General features: G+C 48.2%; 2 protein-coding genes across 2 annotated transcripts; both read right to left on the reverse strand.

The window, feature by feature from the left end:
* Positions 1-109: 109 nt before the first annotated feature.
* On the reverse strand, positions 110-9686 carry LOC130023385 (tripartite motif-containing protein 75-like). The gene is made up of 2 exons (XM_056113893.1): positions 9606-9686; positions 110-1633 (listed from the first exon to the last, which is right to left on the reverse strand). The coding sequence occupies exons 1-2, from the start codon at positions 9684-9686 to the stop codon at positions 110-112; spliced, it is 1605 nt and encodes a 534-aa protein (XP_055969868.1).
* A 1192-nt stretch (positions 9687-10878) lies between these two features.
* Positions 10879-12273, reverse strand: LOC130023386 (tripartite motif-containing protein 60-like). Its single transcript, XM_056113894.1, has one exon. The coding sequence runs from the start codon at positions 12271-12273 to the stop codon at positions 10879-10881; it is 1395 nt and encodes a 464-aa protein (XP_055969869.1).
* Between the last annotated feature and the right edge of the window lie 4134 nt (positions 12274-16407).

Raw genomic sequence — 16407 nt, forward strand, 5'->3', positions numbered from 1 at the left:
GGGAGGACAGATATAACCAACACCCATATCAGAAAGTACCCGACTTCATTACCAGAACTTTCTGTTACATAGGAAACAAACAAAACAGAGAACGTGGACAAGGGATTCATCATTCATTGCTGACAACAGTCATAGAAAAGGCCAAGGATGAGGATCTAAGACAGAAATAGGGCAGGAGCTTTCCTGCGAAGGTTCCAGTGAGGGTACAGATGTGGGACCTCTTGTCCAAATTGTAGAAGGAAACTTCTCCCAACTCAAAGTCCAGAAACACACCAACACGACATTGTGCTTGGCGTGAGTCGAGCTGAAGGCCAGTGAACTGCTGAAGCTGCCAGAGGCCGTCAGATGGGGCAGGTGTCATGGGCACGTTTCTGGGGAAGGATTCCTCGCACACACCCAGAGCCCACACCCCCAAGCCTCGGATTTCCACCTGCCAGAAGTGCCTGCCGCCTTGGAACCCTTCCACACCCAGGACTGCTTCCTGGGAGATGAATGCCCTGGGGTGAGGGTCCCAGGTGGTCTCTATGCTTCCCTGGTGGCAACTGAGAGTTTTCCTGTCCGAAGAGATGATCAGATTGGGGTGAGCGGTTTCTGGGTCCAGGGTGAAATCCATCTGGAACTTGCTCATTATGTTGTGCAGGCCAATGTGATGTGGGGGAAAGGTCCGAGTTGGCTCAATATACTGGTAGGAGAAGGCTGGAGGGACCTCAGTGCTCATACACTTGTTCCAGTCCTGGTGCACGACCCTGAGCCCACTGAGCAGGCCCAGGTCTGGCTGCAGACACAGCCCGGTCATGCTAGTCACCAGACGCTGTAAGGTGGAGCGGTAGTTGGACAACAGGCAGTGGTATTTTAGGAATGTCTGGGATACTCTCCTCATCTCCCTTAGTAGCCTGTTGTTAATGAAGTCCTGCTCTGCTCTCAAGAAATATTTCAGTTGTTCTAATTCAGATTTTAAATCACTGATCTGCTTTGCCACCTTCTCTCTCCACTCCTGTCTCTCCGTGTCTTGCCGTTCCCAGGCCCTCCGCGCCTCCTGCAGCTGCTTGCACAGAAGTTCCAGGTAGCCCTCGAGCTTTGTCCTGTGATGAGCAGCCGCGGGACCGATGGGCATGAGGCGGTGGCCGCGGTGGGCAGCAGAGGCGGCACACTGGCCACACAGCAGCTCCAGGTGGTCATCGCAGAAGAGGCTCAGGGCCTGCTGGTGCGTGGCACAGCGGCTTAGGGTCTCCTGCGCGTGTCCCTCCAGCCTCGAGCAGGGCAGCCGGCTGATCAGGTCGGCCAGCAGCGCCAGCTGCCTGTTGGGCCCGCGGGGCTTGCGGGGACAGGGATGCTGGCACACGGGGCAGGGCAGGGGCTCCTGCAGGTGCTGCCAGCGAAGCCGGAGGCACGAGCCGCAGCAGTTGTGGCCGCAGTCCAGGGTCAGGAGCGCGCGCAGGGGCCCCTGGCAAAGCGGGCATCGGGCCTCTGCCTGTAGCTCGGCCAGGGCGGAGGCCAGGGCCGTGGTGCGGGGCAGCAGGGCCAGCTTGGGTCTCTTCTCCTCCTGGTTCTTTTCCGGCCCTCCCCAGGGACCGGAAACGGAAGCGTCAGTTGGTCCTTGGGAGATGCTCAATCCCGAGTAGAGACGGAAATGCTGGAATAAGGCAATGATGGGATAGAAAACTAAAGTCAGAATTGTGGAAAACTCTTGAAAGATCCGCTTGCTTCCCAAGGAAAGAATAAGACCTTAAGCAGAGTATTGGCTCTTTTACCATTCTTCTGTCCTAAATTCAAATACATAAACTTCTAACTTAAATAACTTTAGTAAGTGGGATACAAACCTGATGCTTAGTAATAAATGATGTAAAAATGGATTCTTCATGTAACAAACTCTGTACTTGCAAGATACGTAGAGTATATGTAGATGTACTCCTTGGAGCAGCATAACTTAACGTCACAACATTTAGTGGAGGAAAGTCTGAGGTCACTCCATAGCTATGTGTGCAAGGATGTCACTAGCAGAATGGTTTCTGGTACATAATATATGTTATGGTCTTTCATTCCATTTGAGGGAAGGATATACATGATAATAAAACTTTTCTAATTATTTAAAGTCATAATCATGATAATAATCATTTTATTACAATATATATCTCAGGGGCCAGAGGTAGTACAGTGGGTAGGTCGCCTGCCCTGCAGGAGACCAACCTGAGTTTGATCCCTGACATCTCATATGGTCCTGTCCCCCCACCATCCTCCAGGAGTAACTGAACACAGTGTCAGGAGTAAGCCCAGAGTACACTCGGTGTATTCACACACACACATCCTAAAATATATCTCAACTGTATATTAGGCTAATGCTTACAATTAAATAGGAAGTCTTTGTTAAGTCTTTGTTGCTGTCAAAGAACAACAATGAAATTATAAGCTTTTAGATAAAATTGAAAATGAATGCACAATCAACTCCCTGATATCCTGAACTACGGTAATTGTCACCCTAACATTCTACTATTTATTGTTGTAGCAGTCGATTATTCTGCTCTTAGAGTTTTACTCTGAACTCAACTTTGGAACTTTCTTCATTTCCCTGTGACAACCATAGTCCCAAATTCCTCCCCTCCCCACCCCCACACCCTTGGTTCCTACTCTCACAGACAGCTAATTCCTGGTGCTCCCTTCTCTTTTCATTCTACAGATGACTTTTTATCTGCCCGAAATTTCTTTCGACTGCACAGACCTTCCTTTTATCTCTAGCCCACCAGCTCACCACTGTGGTTCCAGCTCACCTCTGTCCTGTGCTGAACTTCACTCTGAGCTTAGTGAGTAGTCTGTCCAAGGTGGAGGCACTCTGTCCCTCCTTCCTGCAGAGCCGTCTGTCCTGAGTGATCCAGGAGAGAAGCAATGGATTCTCCAGCTCCTTGTTCAGGTTTTTATAGGTCTGTGGGTGGGTCCTTTCCTCTCCTCCAATTCACCAGTTTCTAATCTCATCAGTTTGCGGCTCCCGTGGGTAATTTTCGGCATCCTCTCTAATCCCATCATCCGTGTAGTGGGTACTTTCACACTCTCCATCCTGCTCTTATCTCAACCCGTACTTAATCTCCTTCCTCTAGATTGGACATAATCTAATTTTCTTCTTTCTGTTTTCCTTCAAACACCCTACCACTGTGCTATTGCTCCAGCCCAACAGCACAGCAGTAGGGCGTTTGCCTTGCACGCAGCCAATATGGCCGAGCCAAGTTCGATTCCTCCGCCCCTCTCGGAGAGCCCGGCAAGCTACCAAGAGTATCTTGTCCGCACGGCAGAGCCTGGCAAGCTACCCGTGATGTCTTCAATATGCCAAACACAGTAACAAGTCTCATGATGGAGACGTTACTGGGTCCGCTCGAGAAAATCGATGAACAATGGGAGGACCATGGTACTGTGGTTTTCCTTCTATTGACATTCTACTAGTCTTGACTCAGAGTTGCTTTAATAACTTTTAAGCTGGTGCTTCCAGAATATCTTCGCATCTCTTCTTGAATTCATAAACTATGATGTGCTTCTTGAATTTCACAGGCTCCTCTAAAACCAAATTTTCAGGGGTTTCAGCCCTTCCCCTCAATCGCTCAATTATTCTGGGGGTCATGGGAGAGAGTAAAGGTGGGACAATAACCTGCCCATTGAAGGATGAAGATAGGAACAACACTGAACTCCAATACTGAAGGATGAATATAGGTAAATTGCAATTGGGGTGCAGTATACTTGCCCGGGTTGGGCGGGGCGGAGGAACCTCAAAATGTAGCTGAAATAGTTCTACCAGGGGTTTCTGACTTTTGTGAGTTCCTGGCTAATCTTATGTCTGTATATTAATATATGTGACCCTGACATTCCCGCTTTGGTTCCCAATCACCATACCCTCCTCCATTAACCCTGGGAGTACTCACTCTCCGTGATCTACCAGCAGCTTGAACAACCAGTTTCCAGCAAATTCCCACCAGGGCAGGGAGAAACGAGGTGGAGGAAGGGAGGACAGCAGAGGAAATTGTTGATGCTCATTTACTCTGAGGCCGGCACTAACGCTTCCTTAAACCAGACACAAAAATGCCAGCTCTCCAGAACCATCTCCCACGAAAAATTCTGCAGGGAGGAAAATGGCGGCACATGGCAGAAAGGCCTAGTGGGTGTGGATGGTTAGAGTGACTGCCTTGCCCTTTCTGGCTTTTCTAGAGAAATCCCAGCTGGTGGCTTTTCCCAGGATCTTACCCAATAGTTTCATTTAAGTAAAGTTTCTATGGGGCTCATGTGTGGTTCTAACTAGAACATTCCCCTTTGCCTATTTCCATAGGAGGCACATGATATACTCTAAAACTGCCTTATTTCTCCTTTTTATCATTTATCAGAATCTCCTGCCCCCAAGCCAGGCTGTCTTCACGGGGGCCCCCTCAGAGGGGGCCGGGTTGAGTTTCCCTCCCCACCCCAAAAAGAGCCTCGTTAGCCGAAAACCTCCAGAACCCAGTCACAGTCATACTCAAGGCCACTCTCCACATGCTCAGACAAGCCTCACCCATGAGGGAACCAACAGAGGAACCCAGGTATGTGGGACGTGTGGCTGAGATCTCCAAGCATGCTTGGATCAGGACTGGGCCTCCTTCATTCAGATCCCCAGTTTTCCAGTAGCTTGGCAGTCACACCCACAAACTGCCCCTAGCACCATATAATCTCATCAACCGCCAAAATCCAGTGACCATAAAAGAAAGCTCCCGGAAGAGAGCAATGCAGCATTTTCTTCCTGCATGGCAGAGCCTGGCAAGATACCTCTGGCATATTCGATATGCCAAAAACAGTAACAATAACAGGTCTCATTCCCCTGGCCCTGAAAGAGCCTCCAGTAGAGCAGCATCGGGAAAGATGAGTAAGGAGAGGCTGCTAAAATCTCAGGGCTAGGACGAATGGAGAGGTTACTGGAGCCCACTCGAGTAAATCGATGAACAATGGGACAACAGTGATAGAGTGTGATACAGTGATCGTTTATCAGCAGAGAGATCCATCATTGTTCAATGTGTTCCCGCATGTAGGAAAACCCTACTGTGAAATAAGTTAAACATTTTATGTTTTTGTGTCATTTTAACACCACCCACTTCTCTGACCACTCCCATTTATTCCCTGAGCATAGTTGAACAAAAAGCAAATACGGGCCAGAGAGATAGTCTAGAAGTAAAACACTTGCCTTGCATGAGACCCAGAGGATTCAATCCCTGGCACTGCATATGGTTCAGGAAAATAAAGTTTAAAAAATAAATAAAGCATAAAGTAATGCCTCTAGGGGTTTTATTTGCAATTCAATTAAAGCCTGTTGAGGACTGCTCCTTCCCCAAGTGTCCTGCAATCCACAGGTGTGTGGACCACTTTCACATCCCATAGAGGTCTTCTTACTATTCTAATCACTTAAATCACTTAACTCTTAACTTCCAGTTAGTCGTCGATTTGCTCGAGCGGGCGCCAGTAACGTCTCCATTTGTCCCTGTCGCGTGCTAGTGTAGCCCAATGGCATCTGTTCGCTCCGGGAACATGAAGGGCCTCAAACCGATCGTTCATGATCTTGATGAAGAAGTCTGACCATCTGGTAGGTGGGCGGCCACGCGGTCTTTTGACATCCCGTGGAATCCAATCAGTAACAGCTCTAGTCCAACGGTCGTCTTTAAATCTCATTACGTGACCAGACCATCTGATTTTCGACACCTTGGCAAATGAGACAGCGTCCCTGATCCTTGATCGTCGACAGATGTCAGAACTCCAGATTAGTTCTCTCATTTGAGTGAAACGTGATATTCCAAGCATAGCTCTTTCTATTCTTCTTTGGGAGACCTGAATAGCGTTCTCATCTTGTTTGCATTTTCTTACTATTAATTGTTTTTAAATATTATTCATTATCCTCCTCCATATTCGTCACCAGATTAATTTGAATTGTTTTAGAATTTTGCTAAAGTATAAGCCACAGTAAATATTTAGTTTTTAACCTTGGCTGCTCTCAAAAGAATATTTATTTTAAATACAAAAATATCACTGGAGAAACAGTGTGGCATTAGGTTGATTGCCTTGCATGCAAACAACCTGGGTTCGATCCCCAGCATCCCGAATGGTCCCCCAAACACCACCAGAAGTGATTCTTGAATGCAGAGCCAATAATAATCCCTAAGCATCACTGGGTATGGATAACCCAAAAAAGAAACAGAATAAAATAAAAATAAACACAGAAATTTTGTCCAAATCTGTTAACGTTTCACAATGTACTTGTAGATTCAGTATTTCTTTGTTTTGTTTTGTTTTGGGGCAATAGTCAAAGGACAATATGGGATGCCAGGGATCAAACCCAGGTTGACCACATGCAAGGCAAATGCCCAAACCATTGTGCTATTGCTCTGGTCCCATAGACTTGATATTTCTAAAGGCCAATGATATCTTTTGAATATTATGCCAGTGGTTCCTCCATTCACAAAAAAATAAAATATTATCTCACCCTCAGTTGGATAACGAACCTGAACTCTACTGGGTATAGTTACACTGAGCTGTGTCCCACACTAACCCACCAATCAATCACAGTATGATCAAGAGAGCAATTTGACATTCTATGCACCCTACTTTGATGCTGTATGGACTATACTGAACCATCTGAATAACTTTTCTTCTGAAAGTGAACTTAACTTCAAAAACTCCCTATATCTTCAGACATAGTGATGGAGAAAATGAGTGTAATGACTCCATGAGGAAATGGCACACAAATGAGAGAAATTCTACAGGACATAACCCTATTTGTTAAAAAAAAAAAAAGGAAATAATTTTTTTTAAAGGGGGCAACTTACAGAAGGTAGAGCACTTGTCTTGCATATGGTTGACCTGGATTCAGTCCCCAGCATCACATAGGGTTCCCCAAGCCCTGCCAGGAGTGATTCCTGAGCACAGAGCCACGAGTAAGCCCTGGACACAGCACATGTGCGTCCTCCTCCCCCCAAAAAAGAACAAAAATAAATAACTAAATAATAAAAAAGGGAGAACTGCAGTTAAAAGATCTCTCAAAAGAGGTATGAAATTTCTCTGACTAAATTTCAACAAACCCAGTTTCAAAAGACAGCCATCTAAGTAAAACCCAATGTCTCCCATGTAAGAATTGAGCTATTTTAGGAATTGAATTCTGTGCAAAGTTAAGCAATGTTTGCTCTATGTCCTTGAGGAGCGTCACTGGGAGTTTTGAAAATGATTAGTGGAATATGTATTATGCTTTGCATAGGATGGTTATTTTAACAACATCAATTCTTCAACCTGTGAACATGAAACATTTTCCCATTTGCTTGAGCCTTCCTCTTTTTCTTTTAGCAATGACATAGTTTTCAATGTACAAATCTTTTGCCCCCATTGTAAAATTTGATTCCTAGTTACTTTTTGTTTTGTTTTGTTTTGGGGCCACACCTGGCCGTGCTCAGAGCTTATTCCTGGTTCTGCACTCAGGGATCACTTCTGGTAGGGTACCAGGGATCAAACCTGGGTTGGTTGCCTGTAAGGCAAGTACCCACTGTACTGTTACCCACTGTATTATCACCCCAGAACTTACTTGATTTTTTTTGATGTATCTATAAATGAGAATATTTTCTTTACTTCTTTCCATTCCAGTATGCTATTTTCTTATACATCTGCAAAGCATTTTTATATATTAATGTTGTATTCTGTATTGGTTTGTTGTTCATGATAGTTTTTAGGGTAGCCTTTGGCATTTTCTGTATATATTAGTACCGTGTGCAAAGAATGATAGTTCTGGGTTCTTGCCCCAGCTGTTGTCCTTATCCACCAGAGCAGGTAAGTTACTCATTTGTCATTACTCTTAGAGCAGTGCTAGGGTCAGGGGGCGGGTTCATGTTCAATCAGGTAAAGGAGGTTCACGGAGGGCTCAAAACCCAGGCAGTGCCCGGAGGGGGAAGGGCGTTGACCGGCCCGCCCGCTCCTCTCTGGAAAGAAAGATGGCGGCCGCACGGGAGCCTTGTGGAAAGCGGGTTTGAGCCAGGCTCGCGGGAGCGGCGGGGACCTCATGGGAAGGGGGGCTTTGTGGGCCGTCCCCCACGCCCCACCGAGGTCGCCAGCTGCCCCCCACGAGCGGCTCTCCGGCACGGCCACGACTCCAGGGCACAGAAATCAATCTCTTAACTAGCTAACTTTTAATAGAAATTCTTCCAGGGTCAATAAGTAAAATAGCAGAAATTCAAAACCGCGCGGCCGCGACATCATTTTATTCTTAAACCAAGTTGTAGAAAGCAAATCATTTCACAACGCTGTTTCAGCATGTCTGATTGGGGGGGGTGGGTCATAAACTCTAAACAATAATTGTGCATCTTCTATCGAAATAATCTATCTAGTCAAAGTAGATAGAGTATTAACTAGAACTCATCTGCCTCACAAGAATTGGGAGGGGTGGGAGGTGGGGGTCTATTGGGGTTCGGGGTTAAAAATGAGTATTGGTAAAGGGAAATGTGTTCGGTATCTACATGACTGAGACCTAAACCCGAAAGCTCTGTAACTTTTCCCACAGTGATTCAATAAATAAATAAATTTTTTAAAAAAATAAATAAATAAAAAAAAAAAAACCCAGGCAGTATCCGTGATTCTGCATCTGTGTCATCATGGGAACTGCCAAAATAAATGGTCTTAGATGCCTGTAGCAGCTGTAGCACAGAGATGAAGCAGTCAGGATGGAAACCCCGGGAACAAGTTCGCTAGTGCCTGGCACTTGTGGCAGGCCAAGGTTGCTTACATCTGGGCCATGACTCAGGGAGGCTCCCAGTCAGGGGTGCCCAATAGAGGCAGCACCCAGCTGGATGGCACCACTACCAGGGCTTTGCTTTGCGATCACATGGCAGCACCTGGAGGTGCCAGTGCCAAGCAGACCTGTGGACTGTGCCATGCTGGGAAAGTTGGAGTTCTTGGCAAGATCATGGCACCAAGTTCAAGCAAGACTTGCTGCATCCAAAATACTCCAAATCCAAGTGGCCTGGAGGAACTGCGCACGAATGTGGGTGGATCTAGGTAGTGAGCAGGAGCATGAAGTGCAGGGCACGACGGGCATCTGTGTGTCAGGTTTAACAAGCAGGAAGGCTACCCAGGAGTCAAGGTTGCCCAGTGCCTGGGGGACCCGCCACACCAAAGTTAATGAAACAGGAGGGCATCTGGGGTGCAGTCACAAGTGTCCCCAACAACTGTGTGTCAAGTTGGAATAAATCTGGGCGGTGCTTTGTTCTAAAATAACAAGTGCCCAGAGGCATCTGAACACCAAGATCAAGAGGCCCTGAGTTGCATGTAGGGGAGATGGTGGCCAGTGTTGGGCATCACCCAGGTTTCCCTGCTGCATTGGGTGGTAGAGGGGATGTTGTGAATGAGCGACGAGGTGAGCGTAAGAATGAGCCTGGCTCTCGGTCATAGAACACACTTTCTGGGCCAAGCCAGAGCACGCAAGCAACAGGATTGCCTGTGCTAATGGGCTGCGCTTGCTTGGTCTGTGGAATGTGGTCTTGGCCTTGGAATTTGCCTGCTAGCAGTCACATGTAGGTAAAAGGGCTGGTTTCTTCGTGGGCCAGGCAAAAGCAAGAGTCTTAGCCCCCATTTACCTGGAGGGCTTTACCCTGGAATAAGGATGCAATCTGATGTCCAACAGTAAGGTGGAGGACAGTTATCAAGATCATGGCCATTGGTGATTCTAGCACCTGTTCACACCATATGGTCTTCTCTCCCACTCAGTGATGTGAATCTATGATGATTGTGTGAGGGGACTGGAGCTCAGCCTCTCCCCACTTCCTATTCTAAGGACAGAGTTCTGTGCCTCAAGGTCAGGGTGAGAGCATGAGGACTTGGGGGCTCAAGGTTCCAGACCACAGTTCAATGCCAAATATCATCAGCTAGAGCCAAGTCCACCCTCAGTCCTTCCAATTATGGTCCTGGTGCTCCCCAATCTCCACCTGAGTGCCTGGTACATGGTGGGAGACAGCTCACGCCTGATATGGCCGAGGTCTCAGCTGGATCCTCGGTGCCACCAGGTGTGGCCAACAAAATGTGAATGGAAGGTGTTAATGGTTCTTCAATCTTCCCATGAGGGATGAGGCTCATTACAATACAAATTCACATCTTAGAGAAGAGAAACACCCCCATGAATCCCACCAAGAGCATGTGCGTATTCAAAGTACTATTATGGCCGCTCACATAGCTCCAACGGTCTAATCACAATTCAGTTCTTCAGGGGACAAAGAAATGATTGAGGTTATTTAAGGGGTTTTGTTTTATTTTGGAGCCACACCTGGTGATACTCAGGAGTTCCTCCTGGCTCCTGCTTGGAGGGTGCTGAGAATCAAACCCAGGTGGGTCTCAAACCCAGGTGGGTCATGGGAAAGGCAAACGCCTTACCCACTGTCCTATTGCTCCAGCCCCAGAAGTAATTTAGGTTATCAGAGGAGTATAATATGGGTGTGGGAAAGGAGATCAGTTGGTTTAGAGAAAGTGGTGGGTTCTAACGTTAAAATTAATTTTGAGGGAGTTAATAAAGGTAGATAAGATGACTTATAATTCAGCTATGGTGCAATGTTGGGATTCACATTGTACCTAGTGAGTCTCAGGAAAGAGGGTGACCACATATCCCAGCATAAGGGAGAAGGGAAAAGGCCACTCTTGAGTGTCATGGTTGTGGGGGGAATGGAGCAGTGGGAGAACTCCCTAGCAGGGGTAACTCATGGAAAACTCCCCCCAAACCCTAGAGACAGCCACAAGATTTTCTGCCACGTGGCTCACAGGCAGGGTCCAGAGTGACAGCAGAGGGTGGGGAGAAAAATTCAGCAGCCACATTAGACAAGACTCTAACTTTATTCCCATTACAGAATGTCCACAAGGCCATCAGCGTTCGTCTCTGACAACACTCAGGTAAAACGTGCTGGAAGAATTCCCAACAGAGAAGTAGGGCAGAAGCCTTTCTGTGAACGTGTCTGTGATGGTATAGAAGTGGGACCGGTTATTCATATTATAAAAGGAAACTTGTCCCAAGTCATAATCCAGGAAAATGCCCACGCGGATCTGCTCAGCCAGCGAGTCGAGGTGCTGTCTGGTCATCAGAATGAGCTGCCAGAAGCCCCTTTCTGGGGATGGTGTGTCAGGAGCATTTCTGGGGAAGTCCTCACATATGCCCACCGACCACACCCCCATGCCACTGACTTCTACTTGCCAAAAGTGTCTGCCGCCATGAAATCCCTGAGCCCCTAGGACGGCAACGTGAGACGTGGGTGTGTTGGGGAGAGGGGCACAGGATTGCTGCGCGATCTCGGGGCAGTAGATCACCATTCTCCTGTCCGGGGAGACCAACAGACTGGAGTGAGCGGTTTCAGGGTCCAGGGTCACGTCCACCTGGAACTTGCTCAGGATGTTCTGCAGGCCAATGTGATGTGGGGGGAAGGTGCGGGTCTGCTGGGTTGGGTGGTAGGCAAATGTCGCAGGGAGCTGGGCGCTGTCCCACTGACTCCACTGCAGCTGTGCCTTCCTGACCCCTGCCAGCAAGTTCTGGTCAGTCTGCAGGTAGAGCTGGGTGATGTCCCGCAGGGCGGCCTTTAGAGCAGAGCTGCGGGCGGACAGCTGCTTCCTGCTTCTGATGCCCTCCTGGAAAACCGCCCTCATGTGATTTTCTTCGCGGTTGTCCAAGGAGTTCTGCTCTGATTGCAGGAAGTTCTTAAACTCTTTAAATTCCCAGTACAACTCAGTCCTCTGCTTTTCCATCTCCTCTTGCAGTTCGTGTCTCTTTGATATTTGCCGTTCCTGGGCCCTCTGCGCCTCCTCCAGCCGCTTCTGCAGAGCCTCCAGATAGCCCTTGAGCTTCCTCCTGTGATAAGCAGCTGCGGGGCCAACGGGCGTGAGGCGGTGGCCGCGGTGGGCTGCGGAGGCTCCGCACTGACCACACAGCAGCTCCAGGTGGTCGTCGCAGAACAGGCCCAGGACCTGCTGGTGTGCGGCACAGTGGCCTGGGGCCTTCCGCCTGTGTCCCTCTGGCCTCGGGCCGGGCAGCCGGCTGACCAAGTCAGCCAGCCGCGCCAGCTGCGTGTTGGGCCAGCGGGGCTCACGGGGGCAGGGGTGCTGGCACACGGGGCAGGGCAGGGGCTCCCACGGGTGCTGCCAGAGCCGCCGCAGGCACGAGCTGCAGTAGTTGTGGCCGCAGTCCAGGGTCAGGGGCGCGCGCAGAGGCCCCTGGCACAGCGGGCAGCGGGTCTCTGCTTGCAGCTCGGCCAGGGCGGCGTTCAGGGCCATAGTGCAGGGGCAGCTCGGGTTTCTGCTCCTCCTGAACCAGTCCCGGTCTTCCCCGGGGACAGGAAATGAAAGCTTCAGTTGTTCCTGGGGGTGCGAAGGATGCTCAACTCAGAGTATTGACGGAAAATCCAATTGGTGTAGTCAGAGCACAAAATCCAGACTGTAGATAACTTGTGATAATATCCACCACTTTCCTAAGAAAAGAATATATAAAAATATACATGAATAATAGATTTATAAACAACATTTTATCACTTACGTTATGGGGGTCACACTTCTGGGAACTCATTCTACACCCTCAGAACTACTTAAAGAAAAATAAAATTGGAAGTCCCTGAAATCTTGTCATTATCATGAGAAATTCCCACATCACTGATTAAAATGAAATTGCAGGAATATATAGACATATAAGTATTTCTGCCAACACTTTATCTACAGTTGTGGAAACACATTTATCAAAATCTTAATTTGGGAGTCATTTGAAAAATAAAAAAAAGGTGCCATAATTGGTAAGATGGCATGGATCTCTGTCTTAGAGCTTTGATTTCCCCCATGGTTCAGCTTTGGAAATTCCACAATTTCCCACACATCCCTCAGCTGGAACCCGCCAAAGAGCCCTGCAATGTGAGTCCCCCATCTCCCCACTTTCTGCTTCTCCAAAGGCACCCCAGGTTTTGAACTATGCCACCCAAAAAATCCCTGGCAAAAAAGTTCAAGTCAATTCAACCTGGAATCCTCTGGAACCACAGATTTTGCCAAGTTCCTTCACTGCCTGATGCCCCAGTCTGTCTGCTGTGGGCACCCCACGTAGCTGCCTCATTCCTACTTACTGTGTCCTGCTCCCAACCCGATGCTCTTCGCTATGCGCAGCTCAGGTCTGGGTTCTGCTGAGTCCAAGGCAAGTAGGTGTGCTCCAAGCTCCTCTTTCCTGCAGAGCAGCCTGTCTCTGGAGTCCAGGGAAGAAGCAATGAGTTCTCCAGTCCTTGATGAGACTGATTTTATAGGCCTTGGGGTGTGTCCTTTGCTCTCCTCCCATTGGTCAGATTTTAATCTCTTCAATCCAATACCAGGTTGGGGCTTCCCTACGAATCCCAACCCCTCCCTACCATCCCTGCACTGAATTAGTTAACCGCTGAGTTGAAAGTGTTCATGTAAATTGTGAGCTGGCTTAATTTATTGAAGGCTTATCAGTAATCTAATTGGAGTGATAGCACAGCTGGTAAGGCATTTGCCTTGCATGTGGCTGACCCGGGTTCCATTCCTCCATCCCTCTCGGAGAGCCCGGCAAGCTACCAAGAGTATCCCACCCGCATGGCAGAGCCTGGCAAGTTCCCGTATCGTATTCAATGTGCTAAAAATAGTAACAACAAAGGGTGGAGCACAGCCGTAGGGCATTTGCCTTTCACACAGTCGGACCGGCCGGGCCAGGTTCCATCCCTCCACCTCTCTCGGAGATCCTGGCAAGCTACAGAGAGTATCTTGCCCGCACAGCAAAATCTGGCAAGCTACCCGTGACATATTCAATATGCCAAACACAATAACAACAAGTCTCACGATGGAGACGTTACTGGGCCCGCTCAAGCAAATCGATGAACAACGGGAGGACAGTGCTACAGTGCTATCAGTGATGACTGTCTTTCTCCAATGAGAAAGTGATATCTCTGATATCTCTGGAATCTCTCCCCTGTCAAGTAAGGTGGTTTTCCCAGGGTGAGGCATATCTGTTGTCCTCTGGTCTGGTTGTGCTGACACCTGCAGTTTCCCCAAATGTGGGAAACTGGACTGCATAATTTGTCGTAATGGGGGGACTACATTCCAACTCTCCCCTTAAGAGAAATCTCTTTTTCTGTGGTGGGAAAGGAGCAGATCCTGCCTCTGTTCTCGGAGGATCGCTCCTAAAAGATAGACTTGGGCCTCCTGCATGTGAGATCTAATTTCACATATTGTGTTTTTTCCTTTAACCTCTGTGAAGGTGTGGCCCAGTGTGCAGTTCCCTTTTTGAAAGTCTTTTAGTCCATTCTGACTCTAAGAGTAGGTGTTCTTGAAGTTTGTCCTCAATTCTTTGTCCTGGATGCACAAACTCATTCTGTTCTCTCGAATGACCGAGGCTGGGGAAGAACTAAGAGTTTATGGACTAGAGAAGGGAGCACCAAATAAAGGATGTTTGGAGGATCCTCCCAGGAGGGGAGATGCATGTCGAAAGTAGACTATGGACTGAACATGTTTGCCACTCAATGCCTCTTTTGCAGACCAAAACACCCAAAAGGAGAGAGAGAACACAGGGGATTGCCCTGCCACAGAGACGGGGGGATGGGGGGATGGGGGTGGGAGGGATATTATCCATGGTGGTGGAAAATGGGCACTGGTGGAGGGATGGGTATCTGATCATTGTATAATTGAAACCAAAGCACAAAAAATTGTAAATCTACAACTTTAAAAAAAATAAAATAAAATAAAGGGAAAAAAAAAAAAGAATAAGCAATAACAAAAAAAAAAAAAAGAGTTTATGGAGTAGTGGAGAGGGCACAGGGGCCCGGGAGCCAGAACACTGGGAGCAGAGCAGGGGCACCTGGGTACATTGTGCTTCGCCTTGGGCAACACCAGATATAGTTGGCAGAATTCTACCACTTGGGCGTTTTGTGTATTTTTGGGTAATCCAAATCTCCACCTCTAGATGTGAATGCTTGGGTTTCTGCGTTAATAATATGTGGGACACATATGGGACATTCCCTCAGAGATTTTTTTTTTTAGAACTCAGGAAGAATTGAACCCGTTAGACTCTGATGTAGAGACCTTGGCATTTCAGGGATCTGGTTTGCCCAGTTGATCGGGTTGAAAAGTTATCAGGGCTGGAGCGATAGTACAATGGGTAGGGTATTTGCCTTGCACACAGCCAACCTGGATTTGATCCCCAGCATCCCATATGGTCCCCCAAACCTGCCAGGAGTAATTCCTGAGTGCAGAACTAGGAGTGATCCTGAGCATCACTGGGTGTGACCCCAAAAGCCAGAAGAAAAAAGGGGGGGATTCTCAAGACCAGCTGGGTCATACTGGAAGCCCAGCATGGAGAACTAGTACCTACTTAGTCATCTGAGTTAACTCAGTGTCCCTCAACCAGAAAAGTTCCCTTTTCATTGGACAGCTGCTGCTTGAGCAACCTCATGGAGGGCCAGTGAGGAACAGACCCCTTAGGACCAGAAACAAGACAAGGGGCCCTTTGCTGGGCTCCATGCTATGGGATTCTGGTCTCCTCTCACACCATGGAAGACCAGGAGATCACTGGCTCAGTATGGAGCATAGCAGCAGGCACCAGAGCAGATATGTCCCTACATAGAGACCCAGTAGGGAGTGTCTGGGTGCATTTTTACAAGCACCAGGTATCCCGTGTTAAGTCTCATGCCCCAAGAATTGTCACCTAACTGCATTCCTAACTGCAGCATCCAGCCCTAATTGGGATTAGGCTGGGGCAAAGCAGAGTTGGAAGGGGATAAGTCATTAAAGCTAAACTTTTTGTGATTGGACCATCCTCTTAAGCTGAGACCCTCTATAAAATATGTGTGCATTTGGCAATAAAGTGAGTTGCCATCAGCTGTCTCCCGGAGTGGTTTCTCCATGCACCCATCATCCTTTGGACGCGGTACGCAACGTTCCCCAATAGCTCAAAGGGATGTGGAGTCCCCTACAGTCGCTGCCATCAGAACAGCTCACTGGACGCACTGTAAGTCTTGTTTATGTATCCGAGTGCCTGACCAAGGCACCACTGGTTTTCATTCATGACCAAACCTGACCAAAACACCAAACAGTGACCTGGAGAACATGACAGGGAAAGGATCCATGAACCCCAATATGCTCCACCAAGCAGATTTGTCTTGCAAGTAAAAACGAAGTGGGAAGAAATTCTTACATGCAGTGTTTTATGTCTCTCTCGTTGAATGCAAGACTCTCAAAGATAGGCAAGCTCTAGGAGGAAGCCCCTGGCTTGAAGGCCCCCTCTCATCTGGAAGGACCCCCCCAGCACCCCTGTTGCTGACCCACCTGATTTTATACACAGAAAAGCTTGCAGGACTCCCCCACAGAGGGCCCGAGCTACCTCTGCTGGCTTGAGTGTCTCCCCTCCTCATCAGGCTGTTTGCC

The sequence above is a fragment of the Sorex fumeus genome, unplaced genomic scaffold, assembly GCF_029834395.1.
Source record: "Sorex fumeus unplaced genomic scaffold, SorFum_2.1 ptg000024l, whole genome shotgun sequence".
NCBI lineage: Eukaryota > Metazoa > Chordata > Mammalia > Eulipotyphla > Soricidae > Sorex > Sorex fumeus.